Source organism: Scheffersomyces xylosifermentans (genome assembly GCF_036884685.1).
Source record: "Scheffersomyces xylosifermentans strain CBS 12540 chromosome Unknown RJT20scaffold_6, whole genome shotgun sequence".
In the NCBI taxonomy this organism is placed as follows: Eukaryota; Fungi; Ascomycota; class Pichiomycetes; order Serinales; family Debaryomycetaceae; genus Scheffersomyces; species Scheffersomyces xylosifermentans.
Window position 1 is genome coordinate 452,508 of NW_027042944.1, and position 27,688 is coordinate 480,195.

General features: G+C 41.7%; 8 protein-coding genes across 8 annotated transcripts; 4 read left to right on the top strand and 4 right to left on the bottom strand. All coding sequences in view use genetic code 12, as the record gives it.

The window, feature by feature from the left end:
- The first annotated feature begins 76 nt into the window (after positions 1 to 76).
- On the top strand, positions 77 to 729 carry RJT20DRAFT_53295 (DNA-directed RNA polymerase core subunit). Its single transcript, XM_064920540.1, has one exon. It carries the CDS (start codon positions 209 to 211, stop codon positions 425 to 427), a length of 219 nt encoding a protein of 72 aa, XP_064772990.1. The 5' UTR covers positions 77 to 208; the 3' UTR covers positions 428 to 729.
- Positions 730 to 2,951, bottom strand: RJT20DRAFT_53294 (M20 family metallopeptidase). The gene has a single exon (XM_064920539.1). The coding sequence runs from the start codon at positions 2,772 to 2,774 to the stop codon at positions 1,032 to 1,034; it is 1,743 nt and encodes a 580-aa protein (XP_064772991.1). The 5' UTR covers positions 2,775 to 2,951; the 3' UTR covers positions 730 to 1,031.
- RJT20DRAFT_53293 (M20 family metallopeptidase) lies at positions 2,952 to 5,305 on the bottom strand. Its single transcript, XM_064920538.1, has one exon. The coding sequence runs from the start codon at positions 4,878 to 4,880 to the stop codon at positions 3,129 to 3,131; it is 1,752 nt and encodes a 583-aa protein (XP_064772992.1). The 5' UTR covers positions 4,881 to 5,305; the 3' UTR covers positions 2,952 to 3,128.
- A 2,353-nt stretch (positions 5,306 to 7,658) lies between these two features.
- Positions 7,659 to 8,630, top strand: PGA54 (Pga54p; the record flags this gene model as incomplete). Its single annotated transcript, XM_064918452.1, has 1 exon — positions 7,659 to 8,630. The coding sequence occupies one exon, from the start codon at positions 7,659 to 7,661 to the stop codon at positions 8,628 to 8,630; it is 972 nt and encodes a 323-aa protein (XP_064772993.1).
- A 2,864-nt stretch (positions 8,631 to 11,494) lies between these two features.
- RJT20DRAFT_53304 (uncharacterized protein) lies at positions 11,495 to 14,482 on the top strand. Its single transcript, XM_064920541.1, has one exon. The coding sequence runs from the start codon at positions 11,726 to 11,728 to the stop codon at positions 14,330 to 14,332; it is 2,607 nt and encodes an 868-aa protein (XP_064772994.1). The 5' UTR covers positions 11,495 to 11,725; the 3' UTR covers positions 14,333 to 14,482.
- Positions 14,483 to 14,966: 484 nt separating this feature from the next.
- On the top strand, positions 14,967 to 16,445 carry RJT20DRAFT_129542 (transcription initiation factor IIA large subunit). Its single transcript, XM_064917526.1, has one exon. The coding sequence runs from the start codon at positions 15,338 to 15,340 to the stop codon at positions 16,097 to 16,099; it is 762 nt and encodes a 253-aa protein (XP_064772995.1). The 5' UTR covers positions 14,967 to 15,337; the 3' UTR covers positions 16,100 to 16,445.
- On the bottom strand, positions 16,446 to 17,558 carry RJT20DRAFT_129544 (uncharacterized protein). The gene has a single exon (XM_064917527.1). It carries the CDS (start codon positions 17,216 to 17,218, stop codon positions 16,502 to 16,504), a length of 717 nt encoding a protein of 238 aa, XP_064772996.1. The 5' UTR covers positions 17,219 to 17,558; the 3' UTR covers positions 16,446 to 16,501.
- A 690-nt stretch (positions 17,559 to 18,248) lies between these two features.
- On the bottom strand, positions 18,249 to 20,102 carry BEM3 (Bem3p; the record flags this gene model as incomplete). Its single annotated transcript, XM_064921724.1, has 1 exon — positions 18,249 to 20,102. The coding sequence occupies one exon, from the start codon at positions 20,100 to 20,102 to the stop codon at positions 18,249 to 18,251; it is 1,854 nt and encodes a 617-aa protein (XP_064772997.1).
- Positions 20,103 to 27,688: the final 7,586 nt, after the last annotated feature.

Consider the following 27,688-nt stretch of genomic DNA (forward strand, 5'->3'; position numbering starts at 1 on the left):
TGTCACGTGACTTATCATATGAGAGACACTTTCAGTGAGCGGCAATTTGGTGAGGGAAGAAAAAATTGATGGTTGTAAATGGAGAGATGAATGAATGAAGTTATAAGGAGAGAAGAGAAGTAGCAAGTATCGGATACTGGAGTTGATAGTAAAGACCCGGTGTTGTGAGATTTGTAGAAATAGATAGAAAGAAAAAGCACGAGTCGAGATGATTATTCCTATTCGTTGTTTTTCATGCGGTAAGGTGGTAGGAGACAAGTGGGAAACGTACTTGGAATACTTACAGGACGAGTCGATGACAGAAGGAGATGCGTTGGACAAGTTGAAGTTGAAAAGATACTGCTGCAGAAGAATGGTGTTGACACACGTTGATTTGATCGAAAAGTTCTTGCGTTACAACCCGTTGGAGAAAAAGGAGATTAATTAGGAGAATTAGGAGTATTAGGAGACGGTTAAGAGTGGGCTTTTTTGTTAGACGCCATGTCGCCGTAACGAGTCTATATCATGCCAAAAATCCGTGATAAAACTCTCCATTTCCAATCATTTCGTGTTATTGCATTCACCTAGACTGGTTCAATTGTAGGATCAATCGTTTTTTTCAGAAGAAAAGAGCAATTCAAAATCAGCCAGTTTAAATCAGCATCATCAAATCATCAATTAACAAACGTTAAAATTAACAAACCATTATGATTTCAAATATCATTTTCAAAAGAAACCAAACTCATATATTTTCACTCTGTCATCAGAATTTTTACTGATGCTACCGAACCATATCAACTTGTCCTCATATTTCAAACTTTTCAATTCTCTTGGAGTATGTCAAGGGAATGTGCTTTGAACTGTAAGTTACTTATATTCAACTTATAGATTGATTGGTGTAAAGCTTTCATATGAAGGTCTCGTATGGACCGGTACTACTGTACTTTAGATTTACCACATGTATTATATATCGAATATATATATATCTCAAAGGAAAACAACATAAAAAAAGGAATAAGATAAGGTTTAGCATAATCAAGTCTCCAGAATGGTTAATTGTCTGCAAAAGCTGTGTCTACGTTCTGAATGTACTCGTAGAAGAATGCAATTAACTGCAAGTGTCCATCAACTCTGACTTTCTCATCGACACTGTGAATATGGGATTCACTGATATCATCTGGAGAAAAGAATGGAGAGTATCTGTAAATGTTCCTTGTCAAATCCCAGTAATGTCTTGTGTCAGTATTGGCAGGCATAAGAACTGGTGACACAATGATAGGCTCAGTCTTGTTGGTGAAAACTAAGTCTTCGAAGACATGTCTAGTAGTACCAGCTATGTACTTCCAGACAGTATCATTGGCAGGAGAAACCGGGGCCGTTTCCAAGCCTTGCTGTTCACGTAATTCAAAGTGGCCGGAAGTACCATTTAAGACTGTCTTGCCGAAGCTAACAACTCCCAAGTCATGTCTCTTGGCCACTTCAATGACTCTATTGGTGAAATGTTCACGGATATCTTTAAGCGGAGTCTCAACTGCTACCCTATGGTTAACAACAAGCTTGACATTTTCAGGTAACGCGTTAGCCTTTTCACCTCCTTCAATGATATCAATAGCTTGCGACGTCTTGATCAAGTACTTACTCAATGGGTTCTGGGACAATTGCTTGACGACCTTGCTGTTGGCAAACTTATCGAAACCTGCTCTTAAGATGGCCTTCTTAGCCAAAGTCGAAAGCGCATTACTGTTCACTGCTAAACATTGCAAATAGTTCAAGACAGGGTTCTTGGTAGTTAAAAGAGGACTATATTGATCCTTCTCAATGATATAAGCCAACTCACCCATAATACCAATTGAGGTGTGATCTGGTGGAATTGATGAATGTCCACCTGGAGTTGTCAATTCAGCAACAATGTCAATGTAACCTTTTTCTCCCGTAGCTGGAGCAGCGATGATAAGACCTGAAAGAGGGTCTGGCATCAAACCAGGACCTTCATCCAAGATAGCATAAATTGAATCCTTGCCTAACTTCTTCTCCAAGAATTGACCAATATTATAAGCTCCCCTAATACCAGAAGCCTCTTCATCAAAACCGAAAGCAGCAATGACAGTTCTATGTGGCTCAACACCTTTGTTGATAAGCAACTCAATGGTTTCCAAAATAGCAATCAAAACGTTCTTACAATCAGAAGAACCTCTTCCATAAATAAACTTGCCATCATAGTGACCTTCGAAAGGAGGATAAGTCCAATCTTTAATTGTATCTTTCTGAACTGGAACTACGTCCTGATGTGCAGTTAACAACAATGGTTTCAATGCCTTGTTGGAACCTTTCCAAGTGTAGACCAATCCATAAGTGTTCACATACTCGACCTTCAAATTAGCGTAAATTACAGGGAAAGTTTCTTCCAAATACTTATGGAAATCCTTGAACTTAGCCCACAATTCTGGTGCATCTTCAACATCTGGTTGGTTATCACCAATTTGGGTATCGACTTGTACGGCTCCAGATAATTTCTGGACCGACTGCAATCTGAAACTTTCGCCATTGAGAATGTCAAAAACAGTAGTATTGTCAAATTGGAACGACTGGGGAGAGATCTTATTGTGAATAGGACAAAGATCTTTCCTATCTGTTGACTCGGCCAATAACAAGATAATGCTCAATAGATTGGTAGTGCTTAAGATAAGAGCCACAACTACGATACCACCAACCACTCCAGCAATTAACTTCTTATGAGCTTCAAATTTTTCCTTGTACCACGAGACAACTTCGTTGTCTTCTGTCAATCTCACCATTTCGACTATTAATACTTACTATACTACTCTCATTTACAAAGAAACATCTCAACAATTTAGATTGCTAAATGCTGAAAAGGTATACTCTCCATGGTTGGAGGAGCCGCACGTTACCTAAAATGGATCACTCGGTCGGATGTCCTGAAAGGGAAAGCGGAATTATTTTGCAACCTTTGACACAACGGGGGCCTTATTAAATATAATAAATGGCATATAATAAATGGCTTTGTAAACCTTAATGTTTTTAGAGAAGGGGTTGACTTAAGGGGAGGACTACTTAAAAGCTCGAGTCAGATTCGACAATATGAATTCATCGGGTAAATGTACGCTAAATAGTAGGGAAGACTATCCTATCTAGTTGTCATTGTCGGCCTTGACAGTATCAACAGCTTGAATGTACTCATAGAAGAATGCATTAAGCTGCAAATGGGCGTCGAACTTCAATCTTTCATCCACACTGTGGGCGTGGGTGTCGTGTAAAAGATTTCTAACAAAAAATGGAGAATATCTGAAGATATTTCTAGTCAAGTTCCAGTAGTGTCTGGTGTCTGTGTTACCGGTCATAATAGCTGGAGAAGAGATGATAGGATAATCGATCTCTGGGTAAACCAAGTCCTCGAAAACATGTCTGGTGACACCAGAAAGGTATTTCCAGACGTTGTCATTTAATGGAGTGAGAGGAGCGGCATCTAAAGGAGAAGAAAAGACTCTGATTTGGAAGACACCAGAATTATTCTTAGTGTCAAGCACTACATCGCCATACGCATTAACAGCTAAGTTGTGTCTTTTAGCGACTTCTACAACTCTCAGGATGAAATGCTGCTTGACTTCTTGCACAGATGACTCGATTGCTACTCTATGATTGACCAACAACTTAACATTCTCAGGCAAAGCATTAGCCTTTTCTCCACCCTTGATAATATCCTGAGCCTGAGAGGTTTGGATCAAGTATCTAGTCAACTTGTTCTCCTGGATGAGATTGATCACTTTAGAATTAGCAAATTTATCATAGGCTGCTCTCAATATTGACCTCTTCAAGAATCTAGGAATGTTTCTCTTAGGATCATGGAGGGCCATACATTGCATGTAGCTCAAGGTGGGGTTTCTGCTAGTCAAAATTGGGCTGTATGGATCTTTCTCGATGATGTAGGCCAATTCACCCATAATACCAATGGATGTATGGTCTGGCGGTATAGATGAGTGTCCACCTGGAGTGGTCAATTCGACTTCAATATCAACATAACCCTTTTCACCAGTTCCTGGAGTAGCAACAATGGTATCGGTGTAACTGTCGATCGTCAAACCTGGACCTTCATCAATGATGGCATACATAGAATCCTTTCCATAAGTCTTTTCCAAGTACTTAGCAAGAGCAGTAGCACTGACAATACCAGAAGATTCCTCATCAAAGCCAAATGCAGCAATGACGGATCTTTGTGGCTTGTAGCCTTCCTTCAACATATATTCGAAAGTCTCCAAAATGGAAATTAACACGTTCTTACAGTCAGTAGATCCTCTACCGTAGATATATTCGCCATCGTAGTGACCCTCCAATGGTGGATAAGTCCAGTCACCAAGAGTATCACTTTGAATAGGCACAGTATCCTGATGAGCAGTCAACATCAATGGTTTCAACTTAGAGTCAGAGCCCTTCCAATGGTAAACCAAAGCCCAAGTATTTACCTTTTCAATCAGAATGTGCTGGTACACCAACGGGAAGGTCTTCTCCAAGTATTCGTGAAACTTACCAAACTTAGCCCACACTTCTGGAGCATCTGGAACATCTGGTTGGTTGTCGAAAATCTGGGTATCGACTTGAATGGCACCGGATAACTTAGCAATGGACTCCTTTCTGTATCTCTTGTCATGCAAAATGGTAAGTACAGAAGAGTTATCCTTTAAAAACGACTTTGGGACGATAGGTTCGTTCAAAGGACATAACGACTCAGTATTTCCAATTGGAGCAATCTCAATTCTAAGATAGTTGAAGAGATTAGTGCCGAACAATACTACAAGGAGTACAACTACAGCTCCTGCCACTGCCGTGGTTTTCTTTTTCCATAACTCAGAAACTGAGGAATTGTTATCTAAAGGTAATCCAATCATTCTAACTTTGAATTTGAACCAATACTGACCTCAGTTAGCTGTTAAACAACAATCTACAACTCATATTATACTCCACGAATTCTCCGAGATTCTGAAATATTTCAACTTTGAAGTCTCGACCGAGAGAAAATAATCGCTTAACCGATTTTGGGGAATAATTCCGCGTGGAGCCGCAAGAGATACGGCAAGCTCATTATGGAAGGTAATAGGCTAGGTTGTGGCAAGTGGGAGGGTGAAAGATGGAAAGTTCAGGAGAGATAAGCATCAGTGGTATTCGAGTGGTAAAGTGTTGACGAGAGGGTAATTAAAATTGAAAAATTTTGGTGTGGGAATTCAAAGATGTGTGAAAATTGGAGGATTTTTTGAAAAATTGGTGGAGATTTCATGGAATGCCTATACTTTTGAAGTTAAGGTGTGCTTCCAAGCGAAGTATTAGGTTTCATTCATACGATAGGAAAAATTAGCCATTTGGTTGTCATTTACCCGTGGGAATGTACTTCATTGTTGGTTAAAGTGGGTCGGTATGAATGTTTCACACCCTGTTCCCAAGTCAATTCTAAAAAGTGAATCCAGCCAGCCTTCTTCATACGTCATAAAATCGAAAATCATCAATTACGAATGCATGAGTCAAAAGTCGTGGAATGGTTGAAATTGACACTTGAAAGTGACCTTTGATAGAATACAACCAAGTTTTGAATGGAAACGTAGGGTTGAAATGTAAGAGATTCAAATGAGTTTCAACCGTGACGAATATGCTGTTTTAAACATCCGCGGATTCGAGAGAAGCATTCCGAAATGATAAGCTTTTAAATTAGTGACAGAGAATCTTAAGAAACACACATGTACGAAACTAACTTTCGGTTGCAGATAATGTATCATGACACAATTCCCTAATTGGAGAATAAAGGCCAAAACATGAAGAATGACAAGCAGTAGGATGAATTAGCCCGGCAAAATTTGAGCAATTCCATTCTAATTTAGATTGCATGTAGTTGCAATTAGCACAGCTGAGGTGAAACTGCTGATGCTAGTTATGAAAATGGTTCATTTGAGCAGTATGGAGGTGATGCTTCCGAAATGGGCTCATTTTGTCAAATATGTAAACATGTCACATAATAACAGACATTAACCTTATTAGTGAAGCTTATTGATAAGTGGTCGATCATGGACTAGGCACAACACATAACACTACGATATTAGTTGAAAAAGAAAACATCTTAGCTTCCTATTCTGATAACTCCAGGGTCTAAAATTGTTAATCTTAGTGCAACTAATAACACCTCGTCGAAAAGGTACATTACCGTTTATGATCATTTAGGATGTTTTGGGACTACCGAGCAGACAAATTTCAGATCGTAGCGTCATGAGGCGGACCCTTTCTCATATTACTGTACCGTTTAGGGACCCCTTTATTAGCTTGAGCGTCATTTCTCCATTAAAACCATGTGTCAGTTACAGAAATAGTTGCCTCAGAGTAATTAATAAGTCTCATGCTCTCTAATGCGAGGGGAGAGATTTGCATTTTTGGCATCCATTGCAGAAACTTGGGAGGGTCTTTGCAGCATCCAATCCTATTTGGGACAACGACACACCGACTTGAGACATTCTGTGAGTGTCGCATAACAGAGAAGAAAATGTCGCTTCTAGTGGCAGAGTACCAAGAGTTAGACGAGGTTTCAGGAAGGAATCAGGTTATGGTGGGTGAAGAAAATGGGAGGAGCCAAGTATTTAGGAGGCGGTGTGAAGATGGATGGGCGACAGGACAGGGCAGGAGCGCCAGGGTGCTTTGACTCCACAGATTCAGCCTACAAGAGAACAACAACACTTGTCAACCTACTACTTAATGTCTAATTGTAAATAACAGTAATCTATGTAATCAATCACATGAACAGTAGGAGGCGTCCATGTCATAAGCTTCGATTTGTAGTCTATTTCTGGCCACTAAAAAGTTTGGCCCGGAACTTCTTCATTCTCTATGCACCAATCTAAACATGCCCACTACCACGCCCTCCCCCATGCCATGCCCATTGTCCCGCCGAAACTAAGACGATTTAACAACTTTCTTCAACACGCCTCTGTCCCATTACGTCACAAGTGTCCAGCGCCCAGTTTCTCATCCACACTCACACTGTCTCACACAGGCTCATACAGTCTCACTGAGCTATTCATTCACTCTGTCTCAACCGGATTTTCTTACCCATAACATCACTACACCAATACTTTCTAACCTATCTCTCGGCACTCTGCACAAACGCTACCATCCCCTGCGATCGACACAAACAAAAAAAAATTAATGGCCGCAAAAACAAAAACAAAAACGCGCGGACGCACCCTGATAAAAATATTCATCCCTTCTTGTTTACAGATTTGGATTTTTCACAGCTAAATATGCCAAGTGGGCTGCAGAGAATAATTTAGCTGTGAAACATACTGGGATGAGGTGTATGTAGGCAGAATGAGCCCGGTTGGTTGCCCTTCAGTGGCAGGGGAAGTGGGTCAGTGGACTACAGAAGTTATAAAATGAAGTGGTGTCCGCATTGATCACAACAGAGTCATTGAAAACAGTCAACTATCTATTCTTTGCACTTTACAGTTCATTTGACGTTTCGATCGTTTGTTGTATTCTTATTCGTATACCCACTATAAAGACCCTGCGTACCCTAAGCGCGTCCATTCCTTTCACCGTCTTTATCTTTATAGCCCAGGTATTCCATTCATTCGCTGTACAACCATCCAGAAATCAGTCAATTCAAGTAGATAAATAAAAAGTTAACTTCAATGCGTTCCTTCATTCCTTTGGCCTTATTAGCGGCCTCCGCCCAAGCTGCACCCTTCTTGGCTTTCAGAAGATACGAAAACTCCACTGAGCCTGTTGTCTCCTCCAGTGCTGCAGAGATTCTTACCACTTCATCGTTGGTCAGTCTCATTGATGTTCCAGATGCCACCTCCATCGTAGAGCCTTCTTCCGCTGAAATCAAGGAAGCTGAGCCTGAAGCCTCTACCATCACATCTACCGTTATCCAGTACGTCACCATCACCTCTGATGGTGTCACTACTACCCAACCAACGAACACCCTCACCACTACTTTCGTTTCTTCCACTTCTTCCACAGATGAAGAAACTTCTACTGCTGAAGAGTCTTCTGAGGATATCACCACCACCTCCACAATTACCTACATTGTTACCGTAACCCAATCTGACGGAGATGTTTCCCTCGAAACTGAACTCGCCAAGGTCGCAGGTTCTTCCACCGAATCCTTCTGTGTTCCTACCACTGTCACCGTTACTGTCAGTGCCACTGAAGAACCAACCGGAAGTGACGCTGTTGTGTTGACAACTTACTTCACCTCCGCCTACCCTATCACTGCTGAGTTCACTTACGGTGATAACACCACCACTATCACCAGTTATGTTGATGTCACCTCCACCCTGTACTTCACCACCACCACAAGCCCACTTGCAGCTTCTGCTACTATTATCAGTACTCCAGATACTGAGGCCCCAGTGGCGTCCTCTTCCTTGGCTGCATCTTCTGCAGCTCCATCTTCTGAGGCTCCATCTTTGACTTCGATTGCTTCTTCCGCCTCCGCTTCCACTTCTTCCTCGCCTGCTCCTTCTTCATCTGTTTCTTCATTTGATTATGTGGCCGCTCGTGCTGGTAACAATGGAACCGTTGTGTCGTCTGCCGCTCCAGAAGCTCCAGCTCCTTCGGGACCTGCCAAGGTTAGAAGAGGATTTTTCTTCTATTAGGTTGCAAAACCTCCCGCCCACACACTTAAAAAATGCTATAGAAATCGAGAGTGAAGACTAGAGTTCTTTATTGATACTCTGTCAACTTCTATCTGCTTCTTTTACAAATTACAACTGCACATGCCGGTATCGTCTGTTACCTGGCTCATCGCTGAATGACAATTGTGTCTGTGGATTTTCCAAAAGCACAATTGATTCGTCCGCTCATTACTATATCGTTACTGTTACATTCGGTCTCGACCCTATTCATTGTTGCTCCTTTATTCTGGCGTTTTTTTACTGTGGTATTCACCTCTTATTTAATTACTGCAGCCATTGCTACTTCTACGTTGGCTGTTGATGTCTGGTGCTGTCTCCTTGAGATAGCAAATGACTCTGTATACCCAAGTCCCTCTCTTTTTAAACTACTGTTCTTTTCTTCTCTCTCCCCCTTTATTATACCCATTTACTGTCACGACATTTTCATTCTTTGGATACTTTTCTCGGTTTAGATTATATGTACGTTATTCTATTCTGTAATATAAATCGGTACATGAACTTGTTTCACTGTAGAATTGGTGTCTTGCAAAGTCGATGGTCGACTAAAAGCGGAGTACTAGGTCATTTAAGAGAGCTGCAGTAGATTGGCTGCATTTGCTTTTGTTAACATATGAGCACTGGGCGCCAGTCGATGCATACCCGAAATCACGGTTTGAAATGGAAGAGCTATGTCATTTCCAGCTCTACTCGCTGTAGTAACAATTGACATGACAATGGATCACGGTACGCTGTCCAGTTCCTTGAACTTGGCAGACCAAGGAATCAAGCTGGTGATGAGATGATGCCATGGACAGAATAAGCGACCACAATGTAACAATTACCATTATACTTGGCAGGAGCTAATCCACTTTAAGCATACTAATGCTACCTCTAACTGAGGCCATTTGCTCTAACTTTTTGACAGAAATCTCACATGGAAGTACACTAGCACCATCCACGGTGGCTCTAAGCATCCTAATGCTAAGTCCATACTAACATCTTACCATTCTACTATAACACTACTGACACTTGAAACCGTCCCACTAAAACGTCCCACTAAAGAGGGCTTCAATGCTGCTTGGCTGCAACTCGTGCATTGTACCTTCCTTCACACAGCCCTCTGCATTGTCTTCATGCGCGCACAGCGGTAACGTACGATGGTAACCAGGAGAGCTTCGCTTGCTATGCTCACACGTACAGTTAGAGGAGTGTATCTACGACAGTGTTGATGATTTCGTGCTTCGTGACAATACACGTCTTTGAATGTTTTTGCATGAAGACGCCGAATTGTTGATGGAAAGCGCGTCGTGATGTTTGGGGCTTCGTGGTGTTTGTTTATGTCGATCTGAAGATCAATTGGTCACGTTGGGTGGGGTCACAATGTGTTGGCTGGTGTTAAGTCCAGTCACGGTTGTTTGAGCATGTGGTGTTGGAATTGATGATGATCTGCGAGAGTTGGTGAGGTGTAGAGTATTAAGAGCGAGAGGAGTAAGAAAAGTTTGTTGGTTTACATTGTAAATGTTGTTCCAGTAAGACGGAGTTAGTGGGACATACATACCTAAAATGTGTCGATCCAATGTTCTATGTATAGTAGAGTTCAGTGTAGTATATATTAAGCCCCTCCCTGGTATACTGTTGTGATATGCTTTATTGGCTCCGTAGATCTAGATCAACATTCCAGTCACTGTTCGTTCCTCCATTGAATATTCAAAGGCAGTCACAGACCACTGACGAATATAGTCACATCCCAGTGTTCATTCCGTATTGACAATTCCATTCTTCTCTCATTTGTGTTGTTATTTGATGGTTTCGGTGTGGTACTTGTCTCCATTTACATAGATTCTACTTCTATTCATTACTTCAACCCTCTACATCATAGAGTAGGATAGCCTACTACTCACCATTTTCATTTACTGGGCTCAATGGCACACTTAAAATGCATACCCGGTCCATAACATTCTTTTACTCTTTTCTACATTAGGTTGTCGCTCTGCTCTTATATCTTTGAAAAGTTGTCTATTACTCTTTGAATTGAGCATTCCTCGAGCTTCTAGAGTTCCCTGACATGTTCATTCGTTAACCAGGCTCCTTCTCTACGGTGGACAATTTCTGAACCAGAAACTATATACACTGGAATAGAATATGTAATACAATACACTACACTGTAATCACTCCGATACAATATAATGTAATACAACACACTACAATACACTACATTCTAATATCACAATTGCACCCTAAATAGCTCTCGTCCACTAGTCTTCTCTTGTAACCTTGGGTCTAAGACTGTTCTCCCATACACCATACACCATACACACCATACACTACACCATACACCCACACCACACATCACACACGTCACTACACCTTCTATTGGCTAGTTGATCCTCCTCTCAGTGTACACACTCCCTTGGTTCCTTCATCCCATCTTCTCTCAATTGGTTCTACACTACCATTTTGTTGATCACTTTTAGTATCACTTTCGGCTTCGCTACTTCTTTCTTCTTTTCGTGTTCGTGTTTTACGTGTCTTCCTTCATATATGAGATCTGGTTTGTTCGGGTCTTCTGTTATTGCGTTGACTTTGTTGATCTTTTGTTGTTGACATTAGTTTAATTCTCGTTGTGTACATCGTTTCGTTGGACTGGTATAAGCTCATAGAGGATTGTATAGTGTATAGTGATATCTTGAATAGTGAGAGCGCTAACTTGTATTGTCTATTGTATAGTATATTGCCTACTGCCTACTGCCTATTGTATATTGTATTGTCTATTATCAGTATACACTGTTATTTGGTCATTACAACGCGTCTGTTCCTTTCTATTATTGGTTATCGCCTCGTGATCCGTGATTAATATCTTTTGTTGACACTTTAGACACTCATCTCCACCTGAATCTTTCAGTATTGGTTATTAAAATACTGATTCGTCTTAGTGCTATCTTGTTGGCTTTGAATTCTCATTGTCTGAAACTACCAACCAATAACAATTCAGAAGTACCAATTAGTACTAGTAATAACCTATTAACCCGGTACTACCTCCAATTTTTGGACTAACCCAATCACACAAGCAAATAGCGATGACGTCTCCCATCAGAGCCCTCCTCTCGCCAACAAGACCCAACGACAAGGTTAATGGTCTCGACGAGAGCTTTTCGCCCATTAAGATACCGATACTCACACCAATTAAAGACACAGACAGAGTGACTCATCGCAAGACTCCGGATGTCATCATCCAACACCCACATGGGTTAACGGCCAAACATGATGCCCGTAGAAGTAGCATCAACTCACAAGTCCAGCCAAAGCGCAGATCTATGGTCAACACTCCATTGGTAGCTACAACAGTACCCTTGCTCTCATCGGCATCCAAAAATACAGTTTACCCAATGACTTCTCCGAGAAACCACAAGAGCGTTAATATCGACAGCATTCGTAGATCAAAGTCCACATTGGACTCAAAGTTGAACGATTTGTTAAATAGCAAGAAATCGTCCGGCAAGGAGAATAGAAGTCCGTTTGAAAGCTCTCCTCTCGTCAACGAACAACAAATGGATAGCTCAATAGATGTCGACAACGAGAACAATAGTTCACCTATCAAGAGACATAGATCTGCCACCGACAACGCGGAAGAAGAATCCGCTTTGAAGATCGCTAAAGTGGTAACCAATGCTAACGAAGGCGAAGAAGAGTATTACGCAAAGAGCACTTCAGAGCATCTGATACAAGTTGATGAAGTATTCTATAAAGAAGACTTGGTAGGAAAGCTCACCTCTGCGAAATCATCTCCAACTGCGGTTAAGCAATCCGAAAAGAGCCCAGTTGTTATCGATAACGACAGTGACAGCGACCCTGAAGACTACGGTAGAATCGAGAATACTATCAGTCAAACAATAATGCCTAATACTTCAGCGCTCACGAACAAGAACTTCAACCAATCGATCAGTTCTGACAACAATCACACTCAAGTGAGTAAAATCATCAGACAGCAGACAAAGGATTATATAACACCTCAACGTTATACTGAACCTATAGCTAAAAGCCCTGCCACAAACCAACAAGTTCGTATTAATGAAGCTCTCGTGGTTGATGAGGTAGAAGATGAGGTGACCTATGACAAGTCTGATTTGAAAGATGTTACAAGCCCATTAAAAAATCATAAGCCGACAGCCCCTGTTAATTTGGCTACCTACAATGATTTCGAAAACGTGGACGGCGATGAAGACATTGAAGTTGATAGACTTGAGAATGAACCAACTATAAATTTTCTCATGTCACCAAATTCGAAACCCGTTTTCTCTCGTGAACAGATTTCTAAAATTCAACTCGAACATGATAAGAAATCTCATGAGTTGATGGAACAACTTACGACAAAGGATGAACGAATTCTCACATTATCCCAAGAATTGAATAAGATTAATAATCTCTTGATCAAGGCAGAACTGCAAGTTAGAGAGTTGAGAGACTCTAAGAACAAGCTTGCCAATAATGAGGACATCTTATCAATTCAATTGAAGCACAATGAACGAGAGCTTGCATCTTTAACAAAGAACTACAAGATTAAAGAGAATTACATCGAGGCATTGCGGAAGAAGTTGAGCAGTCAGAAAATAGAAGCCGAAGAGCAAATCAAAGAATTAAGGTCGCTCTTAGCTGAAAGAGATACCGAGATCCGTGACTTAAAGAGTCAATTCAACGAATCCAACAACTTAAATATCGCGAACAGCATAAAAATAGAGAAATTGTTGAAGGAAAAGGAAGAGTCATGGGAAGAATTGGAGTCTCAAAAATCGAGATATGCGGCTTTGAATTCCAGCTTTGAAGCCAGGGAAGAGTCTCTTATCAATAAGATTAATGATTTAACTAAAAAGAACACCGAGTTAGTCACAGCAAATAGTGAAAACGAAGCTTTAATTAAGGAATTTGAAGCTGTTGCCAATACCAAGATAACTGAATTGGAAAATACCATCGCTGATATCAACAAGGAGAAAGAGGAATTCTCCAAGAAGTTGGCTAAGTCGGAAGAAGACGAGGAAGAGATCTCTCGTTTGAAATCGGAGTGTCAAGACGCACAAAACTTAATTAAAAAGCTCGAGATCAAGACTCACCACTTGGAAAGGGTGAATGAGACAATGAAGTCGGAGACCGACAAGTTGGAGGCTAAGAATGAAAAGTTAGAATCCTCTGAGAAAGAGAAGGATAATATCATTGCCGAAGATGTTTCGAAATTGAACGAATTGGTCGAGGCGGTAAACAAGAAAGATAAAGAGCACAAGGAAGAAATTACAGCTCTTGAAGCCGAGTTGAAGACATTAAAGGAAACAAAAGCCAAGCTTGCAGAACAGGCTGACTCTTACAAGCAGCAAGTTGAAAATACGAAGATCGAAGCAGACAACGAAGTTAAAAGACTCGCTCAATACTTACATCATGAGTATGCTGAAAAACACACAAAGAAGCTTGGTGATGTCAAGCTCCACTACGAAAAGGAAAAGGAAAGCCTTATACGGGAGAGGCGTTATGCAGAGCGTGAGGTCGAGTTGTTGAAGAGGAAGTTGAATAACTCGCTTGAAGAGGTACGTCAACTCACAGACTTCATTGATGTCAACAAATTGCAATACCAGGGTAGCAGCATGGCTGGGAGATCGAGTCCTAAAAGATCCAATGGAAGTCGAAGTGCTAGGTACTAGTGCCTTTCTACTCCTGGCAGAAAGACCAAAGCGATTCTGACAATTCAAAAAGAGTAATATAGATTGTATGAATTAGCAGAGTTAGTATTTAAATTTAATAGTCCAATATTGAAGAGTATAAGGAAATATATAAATACTTTTCAAACCGGGAGAATCACAATTCTTCAAACCTCGTATAATTATGTTAAGGCATCGTATCTTGACAAATAACCCACTAGTTTTCATCTTCTATCAAATAACTCTGCAAACTCAACATCTATTCATTAATCAAGTCTACAAAAGTATAGCGCTACCATATCAAACAACTTTGTCCTTTTTCAAAATCAAGCTTATATAAGCTAACTTGTACGATAGCAGATCAGAGTATCACCACGATACACTATATAACTATCATACAACCGTCTACTTTTTCCTTATTTACACCATCCAATTGCTGCCTTCCATTCCATCCCATCCCAAAGCATATTTAAGTCAATGCATATCAAGAAACCTCCCACTTCCCACTGCCCCCTTCCCTTATTATTACCTACCTTACTCTATAATGATCACGTGACACAGATCACCCTCCTCACAGTCCACTATAAATTGAGAACTGAAAAAAATGAACGTCAGAGAACGATTAGTAAAACGGCAATGAAACTGTTTCTTTACAGTTCATTCAATAGTCACCACAATCAATCCTGCTACAACGCTACTGTGTGACACCGTAGTAGACGTTAGGTAATTATTATTTCCACTGTCATTTCCCGCTTTCCATTAGGAAACGACTCGAGTGCACGCATCCAGACAGGAACAAGTCCGTATAGAGAAAGGAGGCAACCAGTGTGGAACTCCTAGGATAAAGATATTTTTAACGCAAAAAAGTGTCAATTTATACGAATTAACGATCTGACGAAACATTTTGAAGTGATCGACAGTTGAAAGCAGAAGAAAATCTCAGATTTTTCACCTTTCTTATAACTATTTTCACTCGATCATATATACCCTCACAATAACCAATCATAGATGTCCAACAACGAAGCCAGCAAATTATACGAAACTATCATCGAGGACGTTATCAACGACTCGAGACAAGATTTCGAGGATAGCGGTATAGACGAGTCTACTCTTCAGGATTTGCGTAGAATATGGTGTGAGAAGCTCTCACAGTCGCTGGTTGCCAAATTCCTGTGGGACGAGGAAGACCAGGACGTAGCAGACTCTTCGTTAAACCAGCAAGAATTGCCCTCTTCTTCTGCAAGCAATGGCAATAACGGACTCGAATTGCCTACCAGCCAAAATGGGGATGTTCTCTCTTATAACACGGTAACTTCCAACAGCATTGGAATTGAAATACCCGAAATAACGAAGAAAGACGAAAGCGATGATACTGGCTTGATGTTGCCGAAGATTAACCAGGCAGACGGTACCTTTGAATTCACATTTACAACTGAAAATGGAGCTCAGTTCATGAATGCATTGCAAAAGAAGAACGAAAAAAGAAAGAGAAAGAAGTTGGTACAAGCCGACGGTGCATACGGCGAAGATGACGATGACGACGATGATATATTCAACGATTCGGACGACATCAATTCGGATTTGGATGATGACTTAGAGAGTGAGAAGAGCGACGATGAAGATGATCAAGTGGGACAAATCATGTTGTGCTTGTATGACAAGGTTCAGCGTATAAAGAACAAGTGGAAGAGTAACTTGAAGGAGGGTATAGCAAACATCGATGGCAAAGATTATGTATTTCATAAGGCAACGGGAGAAAGTGAGTGGTAAGTTTTCAACCACTCTGTTTTTGAAAAGTACCATTTTAACAGTTCATTCATAATATTGAGGTCAAAAGAAGCTTCATTACCTTTGTAAAATTCCATGCAGTGTACTTTACACTCCACCATTACTGTGCAAAGTGCCAATATAAATCTATAAATGGCAACCTATATATCCCATGGTTACACTACAGTTCAATTCTTTCTTGCCTTTGCTACTTTTTTCATTTATATCCTAACCTGTCACCTGTAGGCTTATCTAATAACTACAATTATAAAAATAGAAATTAATCGTAATCTCGTATAATAAGTGATATTTGGAAGATCATAAATGTAATATAAAAAATGCTAATAATAAAAGTATAGAATATGTCAATCGCAATGAATGTAATTGCAAGATTTCACTGTAGACTTACAAGGCATGACGAGCATAAGTGCGTTCTGCTACTGGTGGTGCCTGGTAAGGTGGAGGAGAGTGGAAATCATGAATTACATCATTATCATGGTGTTGCTGGTGATGCGGTTCTGGGACAAAGTGTCCTGGTTGCTGATGCTGGTAGTGGTGTTGATTCATCTGTTGTTGATTAAGAAGTTGTTGTTGCTGGTTGAGCTGTTGTTGCTGTTGATTGAGTTGTTGATGCTGTATCTGCAACTCCTCTTCCTCCCTTCTGTTTCTCTTTCTTTGATGGTGGCCCATAATACTGTTTCCAACAACGGCACCCATCATGGCACCTCCAAAGCCACCCATGAGACCTCTTCTGAAAAATCTACGGCCCATGAAACCTCCCATCATACCTCCACCTGCAGCAGCCAAGTTACGATTACGTTGTTCTAACTTGGCTTTTTTAGCTTGGTCGGCTTTTCTTTGTTCTTCCTTCTTTCTTAATTGTTGTTGCTGGTAGTAGATCTTTTGCTGTTGTTCGTACTTCTGTTGTTGCTGCTGTTTGTATTGTTGCAGCTGCGAAGTGGACTGTTGTTGCTTGTAAGAAGCGAGTTGTTCCTGGTTGGAAGAGTATTGCTTTCTTCCGTATGATGAAGAGCCAGCGTAAGCACTACGGTAGCCACCTCCGTAGACTCCACCTCCACCGTAACCGCGACTGTAACCGCCACCGTATCCTCCTCTTCTCATGTTGAAATTTGTTTGCGTTTGTTAGTTTGTTGTGATATTACAATTGAGATACAATTGTAATCGAAATTCTTTGAATAATAGTAGATAATACTATGTGTTGTAAGTAATTGTGATGTAGAATGAATATCAAATCTATTTCGCAACTACATTCTCTCACTCGCTATTTATATCATCAATGGATCCCACTGCCTCTACCCTGCCATCATAACTGAAAAATGACTTCATTCGCACTTCATCACTTCTTTCACTTACAACTCTATTGCAACAATGCAGCCCTCACCGTCCCTGCATCACCGGAACTCCCCATCACTACTATTTTCTGGCATTTATCCACTTCTCCATGCTCTCATCTCAGCCATCGTATGTTTGCAGCAATTGTGTCATGCCTGTATCTGCAGATACGGCAATGGCTGTGTACACCACCACCAAAATTTAAGCTCATCTCTGCGAGGCTGAGTGACGCACGTGATGTGTCATATTTGCATCATGACGGATGCAGATTTATGCATTGAAGATGTTCCGAGGAAGAGATAGAGGAAGTACAAGGAAGTCATTAACGTAGTTACGTCAATAGGGCAGGGGGCTGAAGGGAATGATATTAGAGATAAAAACCTTATTTGCGGATATTGAATATTATCGATATTAACAAACCTGATCTCATTTACGAGTCAAGATGATGAGAAATGGAAGGCTGTGAACTCATCAAGCCGTGTTCTATGCATCTTTATGGTCTAATTTCTTTGAGAATACACCCGATCAAGTAATTTCATCTTATCTTATTAGTCTGAAGTACAACTATGATGATGATCATTGTTATCCAGATATACGGGGTTTTACTCATATGTCTTTAATTCTTAATCAAAAGTCATATCCTGCACATAGACATTCATACGAATTTCTATTAATAATACATAAGGTGTATATTACTGATTAGTGATTTAAGTGGAATAATACAAAGAAATGTTAAAAGATCGTAATAAAAGGCGTGGAGAAGTTCAGCTTTTTGGAATCATGCTGTTCCGAGTGTTCTTCAAAAATTAGGAATATGTAAGTCAAGTACCTCTCTGTCAGCATCAGCAACGGGCTTGCCGTTCTCGAAAATACATTCGAAGTCAGCTAAGAATGTATTAAGCACCTCCAATGACACATTCAATGTAGGCACGAAAACAATGCACACATTTCTCAAGTTCATTCTGTTGATCTGGTTCTGTGCGATGATTTGACGCAAGAAGCGGAATATCACGTAACACATGTTGTAATGGACCTCATCCACATTGGCGGGGTCTGTAAAATAATCTCTGAAAATCATCGCTAAGGATGTAGCTGATAATGTACTGTTCAGTAAAATGACCGTGTTCAAGTGATTATAAGCTTGTAAACCAAGAATAGGTGCAGGCAACTCTCTCAAATACGTTTTCAAGAGACCTGCAACAGTATGAATATCAGGTTTCAAAGGCGAATCAAACAAGTCCATATCAAATTGGTTGTTGAATTGGTCCTTCAATTGTCTTATTGTCGAAGCTGAGCCACTAAGTCTGAAAATACCCTCTTCATACATTGCTCCAGTCTTCACCAAATAATCCAAACAACGGGCGACGATACTAGGAACGCTACGACCTAAGTAAATTTGGTTAGACAATTTATATGCCTCACCAACTTCTCTTCCAAAGATCAGTTTGGTGAGATCTTCGTCCAAATTCATTTGGTTCAAATAGTGTTGGGTGTTAGGAAAACTCAGCTGAGAGCCTGATGGAGGAGCTGGAATACTCAGAGTTTCCACATCATCCAAAATGCTATCTGTAGAAAGTAACGAGTGGCTGTTTGCACTGTTGTTCTTGTTGCTACTACGGAATGGGAAAATACTTCTCATCTTATGCTTCTTATTGTCCTTTCCAGTCAGTTCTCTCTCTTCTTGTGAATGAGAGGTATATGACGAAGTCTGATCGTAACTTGAAAAGCGCTCTTCCTGTTCATTTTTGCTATTTGGTGTTTCTGAGATCAGAGTGGCATCAGAACCGCCTGAAATTACCAGTGTGTCACCACCATCATTGAATTCGACAAGAGCGTTAACCCAAGAATCTCTTTCACGATCAGTCTCTGCACAGAAAAAGTGCTTCGGTAACAGTGAAGAAAGTTTAGATGACTTCTGAGGCTCCATAACAAGGAATGCGTGCCTATAACCTTTGTCCTCGGCAACGCTGTCGTTGGATTGCTTTCCAATCTGAGCACCCTTGAGTTTAATCAGCTCAATTAATGGACCGCCTGGGTTTTCGTATACTTCCAAATAAGGTCCTTCTACCTGACACCAACGGACCTTCCAGTTGCTTCCCAAACCCTTGTTTTTTCTCACAAGGAAACCTTCCTTTCTTGCTCCGCTCTTATAATCATCAAGTGGGTTGACAAAATCAAGAGAGAGGTATTTGCACATCTTGTAAAGTACTATATGAGGAATATGGGGCATCACGAAGACAGTATTGAAGTAATTCTGAAGAGCAACTCTCCTGTGTTCAATCTTAATAGGAGAAGTCAGCAAGAAAAGAGTTTTATCAGGTACTGGAGGTAACCCAAAGAACTCGACAATTGGTCTGATCTCGTTGTCAAAGGCGACTAATTGGGAGAAAGTCTTTCTGATGCGCCACATCTCCTTGTTGGTCTCTCTGTCGTGAATCAGGATCGTATGGTTAGGATCTTCCAGCTTTCTCACACTTTGGCGTAATGAATTGACATTGATAGTTGAAACCACACAAATGTTGATAGTTTGAAAATCTTCAGGTTTGATGAAGAGACCAGATTCGTCTTCTTCTGATTTAGGGGTGGCGAGAACTTGGAATGAACTAGGAGTTTGTAAGTTGTTGTTGCTTCCCTTCAATCTCGGAGTTTGCATGGGATTGGCCCTCTCATTATGAGGAGTCAGAACATATTGATGTCCAATCGGAGTTTTGTTTTGATGTCCTTGGACAGCATTATAAGGATTCAGTGGTGTTTGCTGAGTATTTGAACTATAAGGGCTTGGTGGTCCTTGCTTCAAAGTGGAATTGTACTCACTAACAGTAGGTGTTTTCAACTCTGGCTCGTTTTCGTAACCTCCTGTGTTGGCAAAGCGTCCTGGAGAAGTCTGAGAGTGTGCAAAAGACCCCTGAACGGGAGAAGAAATATAACTTCTTGTGTCATCCTCCTCCAACTGTGGATTCGAGATGTCATTAAGCTTCATATTAAATTTGCCATTAGATAAGACTTCTGGGGTATTAGGTGGTCTCTTTACTTCACCTGAATTGCTTGACTCACCTGAGTCTCTGGAATTTCCAGATTGTTCAGATTGTTCAGAGTTTTGTGACTGAGCTGAGTCGATGTCAGTACTAGGGAATTGGGCGGTCATCTGTTGTGGAGGAGTATGGAAATTGGAATTGGAATCTGTAGCAGAAGGTGGGAGAAGGCCCGGTACTTGCATACTTGCAAAGTTGGCTGGTGATTTGAGAACATCCGAAGCAATATGTGGTGGTACAACTGGAGCTTGCAGTAATTGCACTGACCTATTCTCAGTGGATGATGAAGCTACCCTCTCAGATCTTTCTTGTCTATCTATTCTCTCGCTGTAGGAACTTGCTCTGTTATGAACTCTCTTTTCAACTCTCTCGTTGAAAGAAGCTCGTCTGTCTCCACGTTCCCGTTCTCCTTCACTCGTTTCGCTCCTGTCACCAATTGATCCAGATCTATTAGACCTATCACTAGCTACTCTATCTCTTTCTGCTGCATTTTCAAGATCCTTCAGATATTGCTGTTGTAAGGTAGGGGGTAACTTTATACGAGATTTGTACAGTTGGGTAGTGCTATTGTTCACATTGGCGTTTCCTGTTGCGGAGCTGCCACTGGTGTTGAAACTACCGTTACTAGTGGAGTTCTTCGACAGAGAATATACTTGCTTGCTATTCAGCAGGTGAGCTGAAAGCTGTGACGAATGAGAGTTGGAATGATGCATTGATTGCTTGGTTGAATTCTCAGGTGAAGGAGGACTTTGTACATCTCTCGTATTGTTCCTTCCCTCTACTGGAGTATTGTATGGGTTGAAAGGAATATTCTTGGCATCATGAGTTTGATTATATGGATTATACCTATCCCCTCTGTCATTACCTGGGTTAGAACGCTGTGGACTCTGGTTGTACCTCTCGTATTCTCTGTAATCTCTTTCTCTATCTCTTTCTCTACTGCTCCTCTCATATCTGTCAGGTGAGCCAATAGTTCCGTTAAAACTGTGGTCGACTGCTGCGCTCAGAGGAGCGCTTTGAGAAATTGAGTGAAGGACTCTGTCATTCGATCTTTCTACACTGCCTGTAGGGGCTGATGTAATAAGTGTAGGAACGTACAAATTCGAAGGTACAACGTTGTTGGAGTCAATAGGAGTAGTGTCGTTGTAGTGAGAGCTCTCAGTGATATCGTTCATAGCAGAATTGGAGTAAACACTCGAACGGATCGTGTCAGTATCATGATGGTTCTTCTCAGCGTTGCGTCCGAAGGAAGTTGATGCCGATATATTGCTCATGTTAGCACTGGAGTTAGGAAGAGATCCCGCGGAAGTCACTGAAGCAGTGGATACCCTTCTAGAATGCTGCTTGGAGTGACTAGATGTATTAGAAATTGTGTTTGGAGAGGAAAGATTATCCACAGGCGAGATTATGTTGAGACCTGCTGAAGGAACACCCGTCGCCGTGATACTGCTATCTACGGTATGAGCTGTGGTACCAGTAGTTCCAGTGTTACCAGTATTGTTGCTATTCACTTCACTGTTAATAACACTATTCACACTCGTAATCGTATTGTAACTGGTGCTGCTACTGCTGCTGCTGTGGTGAGGTACATTCTTATCCTCGCGTGAACCACGTCTCCTTCTTGAGGATCTCATTGGTATCTCAGGGGTAGGCACATTCTGGTTGTTCTGTATGATAGCTTGCAGATGTGGTGTTGGTGGTTGCCGAGGTGTTTGATTAATTGGTGAAAAAGCGTAGGAGTCCTTCTCGTAACGTGGAGTAACGCCAGAAGATGTGGAAGAAGTTAACTGGCGCAAAGGTGAAAGTTCATTCAATGAATTGAAGTTGTCAGTCAAAGGAGTCGTAGCCTGTTGATTCAATGGAGTTGGTGGTAACAGGTGGTTCTCTAGGTATAATGGATCCTTGCTAGTTTCAATTGACTCTTTAAATTCTCTTGTGAATTGTTGCTCCTGTGGGGTTGGTGGAAGTTTGGTATTGTGTGGAGATGGTGGCAGCTTCAGCGGCACTGGTGGAGGCACCAGTGGCACAGGCAGCTCTGGTCGTTTGATGTTCCTGTCGCTTCTTCCACTTCCTGTCGACGGTATTCTTATTTCAGCAGAGGCACTAGTTGGAGGAATTACAGGAGTAGTGCTGTTACTGACATTACGACCAGAAAATTGGGCCATTAATGGAGAGCTCTGAGCCGAAGTTTCCTTTATCGCTTGAGGAAGTGAAAACTGTTGTGATATTTGATTGAGTTGTTCTCTGAGATGAGCAACCTGGCGTTCTCTCTTGTAGAGAAGGGCCAGAAGTTCTCTGTTCTCAAAGAGAAGCTGATCGATAAACTGAGCATCGGTGAATTTTGAACGGTCAAAGCGAAGATCCGATGGAGGCACAGATTGGAGGCGCTTGCGTTCTTTAGCTTCTTTAGCTGATATGACTTTGGGTTCCTTGTTCGTGTCCTTCAAATCACTCTCTGTGATCACTTGAATTTGGTCATTTTGAGTCTTCTGTTCACGAAGTTCCCTTAGTTCACGAAGCTCTGTCTGCTCTTTCTGCTCGCGTAGTTCACGTTGTTCGCGTTCTCTCTGCTCCTTCTGCTCGCGGAGGTCTCTTTGTTCACGTTCTCTTTGTTCTCTTTGTTCACGAAGCTTTTGTTCTTTTCTATCCTTCGCTTCCTTCTCTTTGATGTCAAGTTTTATATCTCTGGCTTGCCTTTCACGATCCTTCTCCTTACTTTCGCGATCCTTTTGTTCTCTGGCCTCTCTAGCTGCTCTGTCGTTCTCTCTGGTATCTCGGCCATTGTCTTTGACAGGTTCTTTGGTGCTTTCTCTGCCATTGTCTCGGGCACGCGAGCTAGTACTTTTACTGCTGGATTTGGAGATGTTGGTGATGTTAGTGATACTGCCATTAGTGGACGAATGGTTATTAGCCTTGCTACTGGTGCTAGAATTGGATTTACTGTTGGTACCACCATTATTATTAGCACCATGGCCATTATTACTATTGTTGTTCTTCAACTTGTGGTTACTGCCACTATTAATGGCGCTGTGGTTGCCACTGTTGACCCCACTAGTGCTGGCACTGCTGTAGTTGCTACTACCACTGTTGGTTTCGCTTCTGTACTCTGGCACCACTTTGGTCAAGCTGGTAGCACTACCATCCTCATTGATCACTCCGTGGCTCAAGTTGCCGCTATCGTCTATGATAGGATACGGCAGTTCTGGAGACGACGGCGTTGGCAGGTCCTGTTGGGGGATCTGGATCGTCTGTGGCTGCTGTGTAGGGATCTTGATGGTCTGAAGCGTATGGTGGCTATTGGGGAACAGTCCCAGATAGGGCGACGTGGGAGGGATGTTGGGCAATGAAGGCATCTTCCCCAGGGAGAAGCTGGCTGGAGAAGCCAACGTCACTGGAGATGACAACCCGCTTGTTCGAGAGCCATTGGAAGGCACGCGGATCTGTTGGTTGTGGGGTTGTTGTGATGCTGATTGTGCTACTGTGGGCGAGTTGGCCACATATGAGGTGGATCCCACTGTGGGGGACCTTGTAGATGTCTCCATGGTGGTTGTGATTACTGGCACGGAAGGGAAGTCGACGAAACGACTGATAGATTGTAGGTAGGCGTTGACGGGGTCGTCTTGTAGAGCCTTTACAGCTTTTGAAGGGTGTTGTAGATACTTGGGAACAGCCTAGTTAATTGTAACAAAGGAGCAATCCAATGTGAGTCGGTAAGCTGAAACGGCGGCTAAAGGTGGTGTACCGTCTGACGTGTTTGGACGTGTAGCTTGTAGGCAAGTGACACGCGAGAGGAGTCAGGATCCCTTTGGGTTTATAACGAGGGGACTTACACGTAGCACTGGAAGTAGATGCTAACCAAAAACGAAAGGAAAACCCAGGAACGTAATGATTGTGTAGTATTTAGTAATTCGAACGATTCTCGGTTCACTACTGGAACGATTCACGATTCGCTATTCGAATGATTCACAGCTGCCAATTCAAAAGCGTCACTTTGGAAGAAGCAAGTAACGAGAATTGAGAAACAACAAGAAACGAAACGAAACGGAAGAACGAAACGAAAACGAAAACGAAAAACGAACCAAACGGGAAGAAACGAAACAAGGAAGAAAGAAAGAAAGAAAGAAAGAGAAACTAACAATAATCAGAATATTCTACCAGTCCAGGAACAGGAACACGAACCCGTACCAGAAAAAACACAGGACGATGGGGGAGTTACAAACAGGCAGGTTAAACTAAACTGACAAAACTGGCAAAACTGGCGGGACTGGCGAAACTGAGAAGACAGGCAGGCAGGTAGACAGGCAGGAAGACAGACAAACAGGCAGATACACCGACAGAATACAGAACTCTGGCTGGCAAAGTATACACACACACACACACACACACAACAAACGGGCGAGGTATTATAACGTACAGAACTAATTACTGATTTGTGGGTAAAAATAAGCAATACAGAATACAGAATACAGAACCACAAGGAGACTAAAAATCTGAAAACGAATAGAGAGGAGGTTAAAAAAAAAGAATTAGAGGAGGAAGAGGAGGAGGAAGAGGAGGAGGAAGAGGAGGAATTAAACAGAAGGATACAATGGAGTAGTAATAATAAAAATAAAAATAAAATTAATATCAAGAACAGATGATAATAATAATAATAATAATAAGAATAATAATACTGAGACGGAAACGAATAAAACCCACTAAAACTCCTGGCAAATGGCTAATCTCTCGCTGTGGATATGAATGGGAAACCAAACAACAGACGAAACGGGAATCGGGAAACGATAAACGGGCAACGGGCAACGGGAAACAACGAGACTCTACGCAGCGAAACACGAGAAATGAGAAATGAGAAATAAGAAATAAGAAGAATCGAGAAATCGGAAGAATTGAGAATTCAGAATAGACAGAAACGGGACACGAGAAATCTACAAACCAAGGCAAATGAGGTCGATGTACACTCTAGCAATAATTTCTACTCTAAGTTACTCTTACTTAATGTTACTGACTCTAATTAACTCTAACTTCTTACCCCACCAGTTCCACTGACTCCACCGTCTCCAATTAGTGGATACTGTCCCGTACGAGACGCCTACCACTCCAAAAAAGTCAAAAAAAAAATGAGACCAGGAACACGGCAACTGGGAACTGGTCTGGGTTTGAGGAATTGAGCAGCAGCCCCGTCGTAATGCGTATTACATGAAGTGGCAGGTTTTAGTGTGATTTTAGGGTGCGTTCCCTGGCGCGTGTCGGTAGCAAAAAGGAGAAAGCGGACGAGGATGAGGAGCGACGGCGAGGAGACTGTGAGATTCAGGAGAGGAACGGCGAGTGCGAACAATTCCTCCTACTAATAAGGGGAAAACGGATGGAAATGGAAAAAAACGGGGTGCGAAGTACAGGAGGAGACAGAACGGGTGGAGATGAAATGGTGGCATAAAACTATGACGAAATAGACGATGTAGACGCAGATATCGTTTGCTGTTACGTCAATGAGTGACGAAATCATCGGGACACTATCAGGAGCTCATAAGGTAGGTCATAGAGCGATTTCATATCCTACGGTTATACCTGAGCTCATTAGTATATGACACTCGTTTCACAAGAGATAGTCTACGTAATGCCGATGAACGTACATACGTACATACGCACGCACAGTGATTTCTCGTATTATTATTTTTTTCCTCAAATATTGCTCTACCGTCATTTTGGCGTCGTAATCATAGCGACAAAAAATGCCTACGTATTCCTTTCTTGGTGTCGGATCAACGGTGACAAAAATATCAGGTAAAGAGGATGGGAATTTGGCCAGATTCCTTGAGCCTCTTCCATGTCCCAAAATCCACCAATTTAGCATACATCTCTGACTATTTCTCTCCCATCTCTATATGACATCTACCACCACGTCTATCTCCTAACCCTTTTCCCCATACTCTACAAATCTCACCTTCCCATCAGGAAAATCAACAATAAACAGTTTAAAATATTTTCTGGCGATACTAACATTAAAATTTAATATTATTATTATTATTAGTCAATGAAATAGTCGAAAGAAGCCAGCAAAGAGTTATTGATCTGGGGGTTCCTCAGGGTGTGAAGTAGTGTAGGACTATGTTAAGTCTAGTGGTTGTGTTTTGTGCTCTGGAAGCTTCTTCATCTTTGCCCTGATCTGTTTCTACATTATCTACTATAATTCCATTTGTACTTTTCGTTTGTTCATTATTTTCTACTATTGTCCAGATGGCTCTATTCAAAATCGTCCCTCACTAAACCAGAGGTACCACTTGAAGTTACCCCATTCGCAATAACAACTCCAAACACGGCTGAGTTCTTGATTCTGATCCCGATCCCAATCAAAACACACTAGCCACCAACTCTACTTCTTTCTTCTCTTTCCCCTTTCCATCAATAATCACTCTATATGTTGTCCACCTGCCTACATCCTGGCATTGTTTACTGACGAAACCTTAATCGCATTCGTGTAGGCAGAAAACTTGCATGAACGGGGCCGTGAACCACCTTAGGTGAAACTTTAACTTCGGCCGTTTTCCATGGACATACTTCGTCAGTGAGATATATGTCTGACCTACATGTGCATAGACGTGACAAGAACAATACAGACACCATGGCGACACGTCAACTTTCACAAGTAGGAATCTAGTTTTTCTGTTAAAGACGGGTAAGATCCCCGATTAGCGCCTTGCAGCACGGCCATAACGATGCTTGTAGTGTATCTTCGAGTACAGCAGTTATGCTATGTAAAAATACCCAAGCGACAACTGTGGTCCCTCCAATAACATCCCATCTTTGCTTCTCCGTCTCTCCCCCAAGCTACTTCGTCAACACGACACTGCGCTGTATTCTTTTTACGCGATGCATCAGAATATGTCTACTTTTACCACTATGTACAGCAGATCGTGCTTGCACTCCTCAACGCCTACCCGTGGCCGCCGTCCGCTGCGATCTACGATCCTCTCTGTACACGCAGTACAACGTTGGCTGAATCTAACAATAGCCTCTTGTACCTTCTGGTATCATATTCTTTGTAGAGGCCGATTGTTGCTTCCTATGGTCGCCGTTTTCTCCTATCATATCAAACTGTTCTAGTCTTCTACCCCAGGTCTGGAACCAATCGCACATATCGCTAATGCTGCTGTCCCGATTGGGAAATAGGCTACACCTTGTGTTTCATTACGCAGTCTAACCAAGGTCA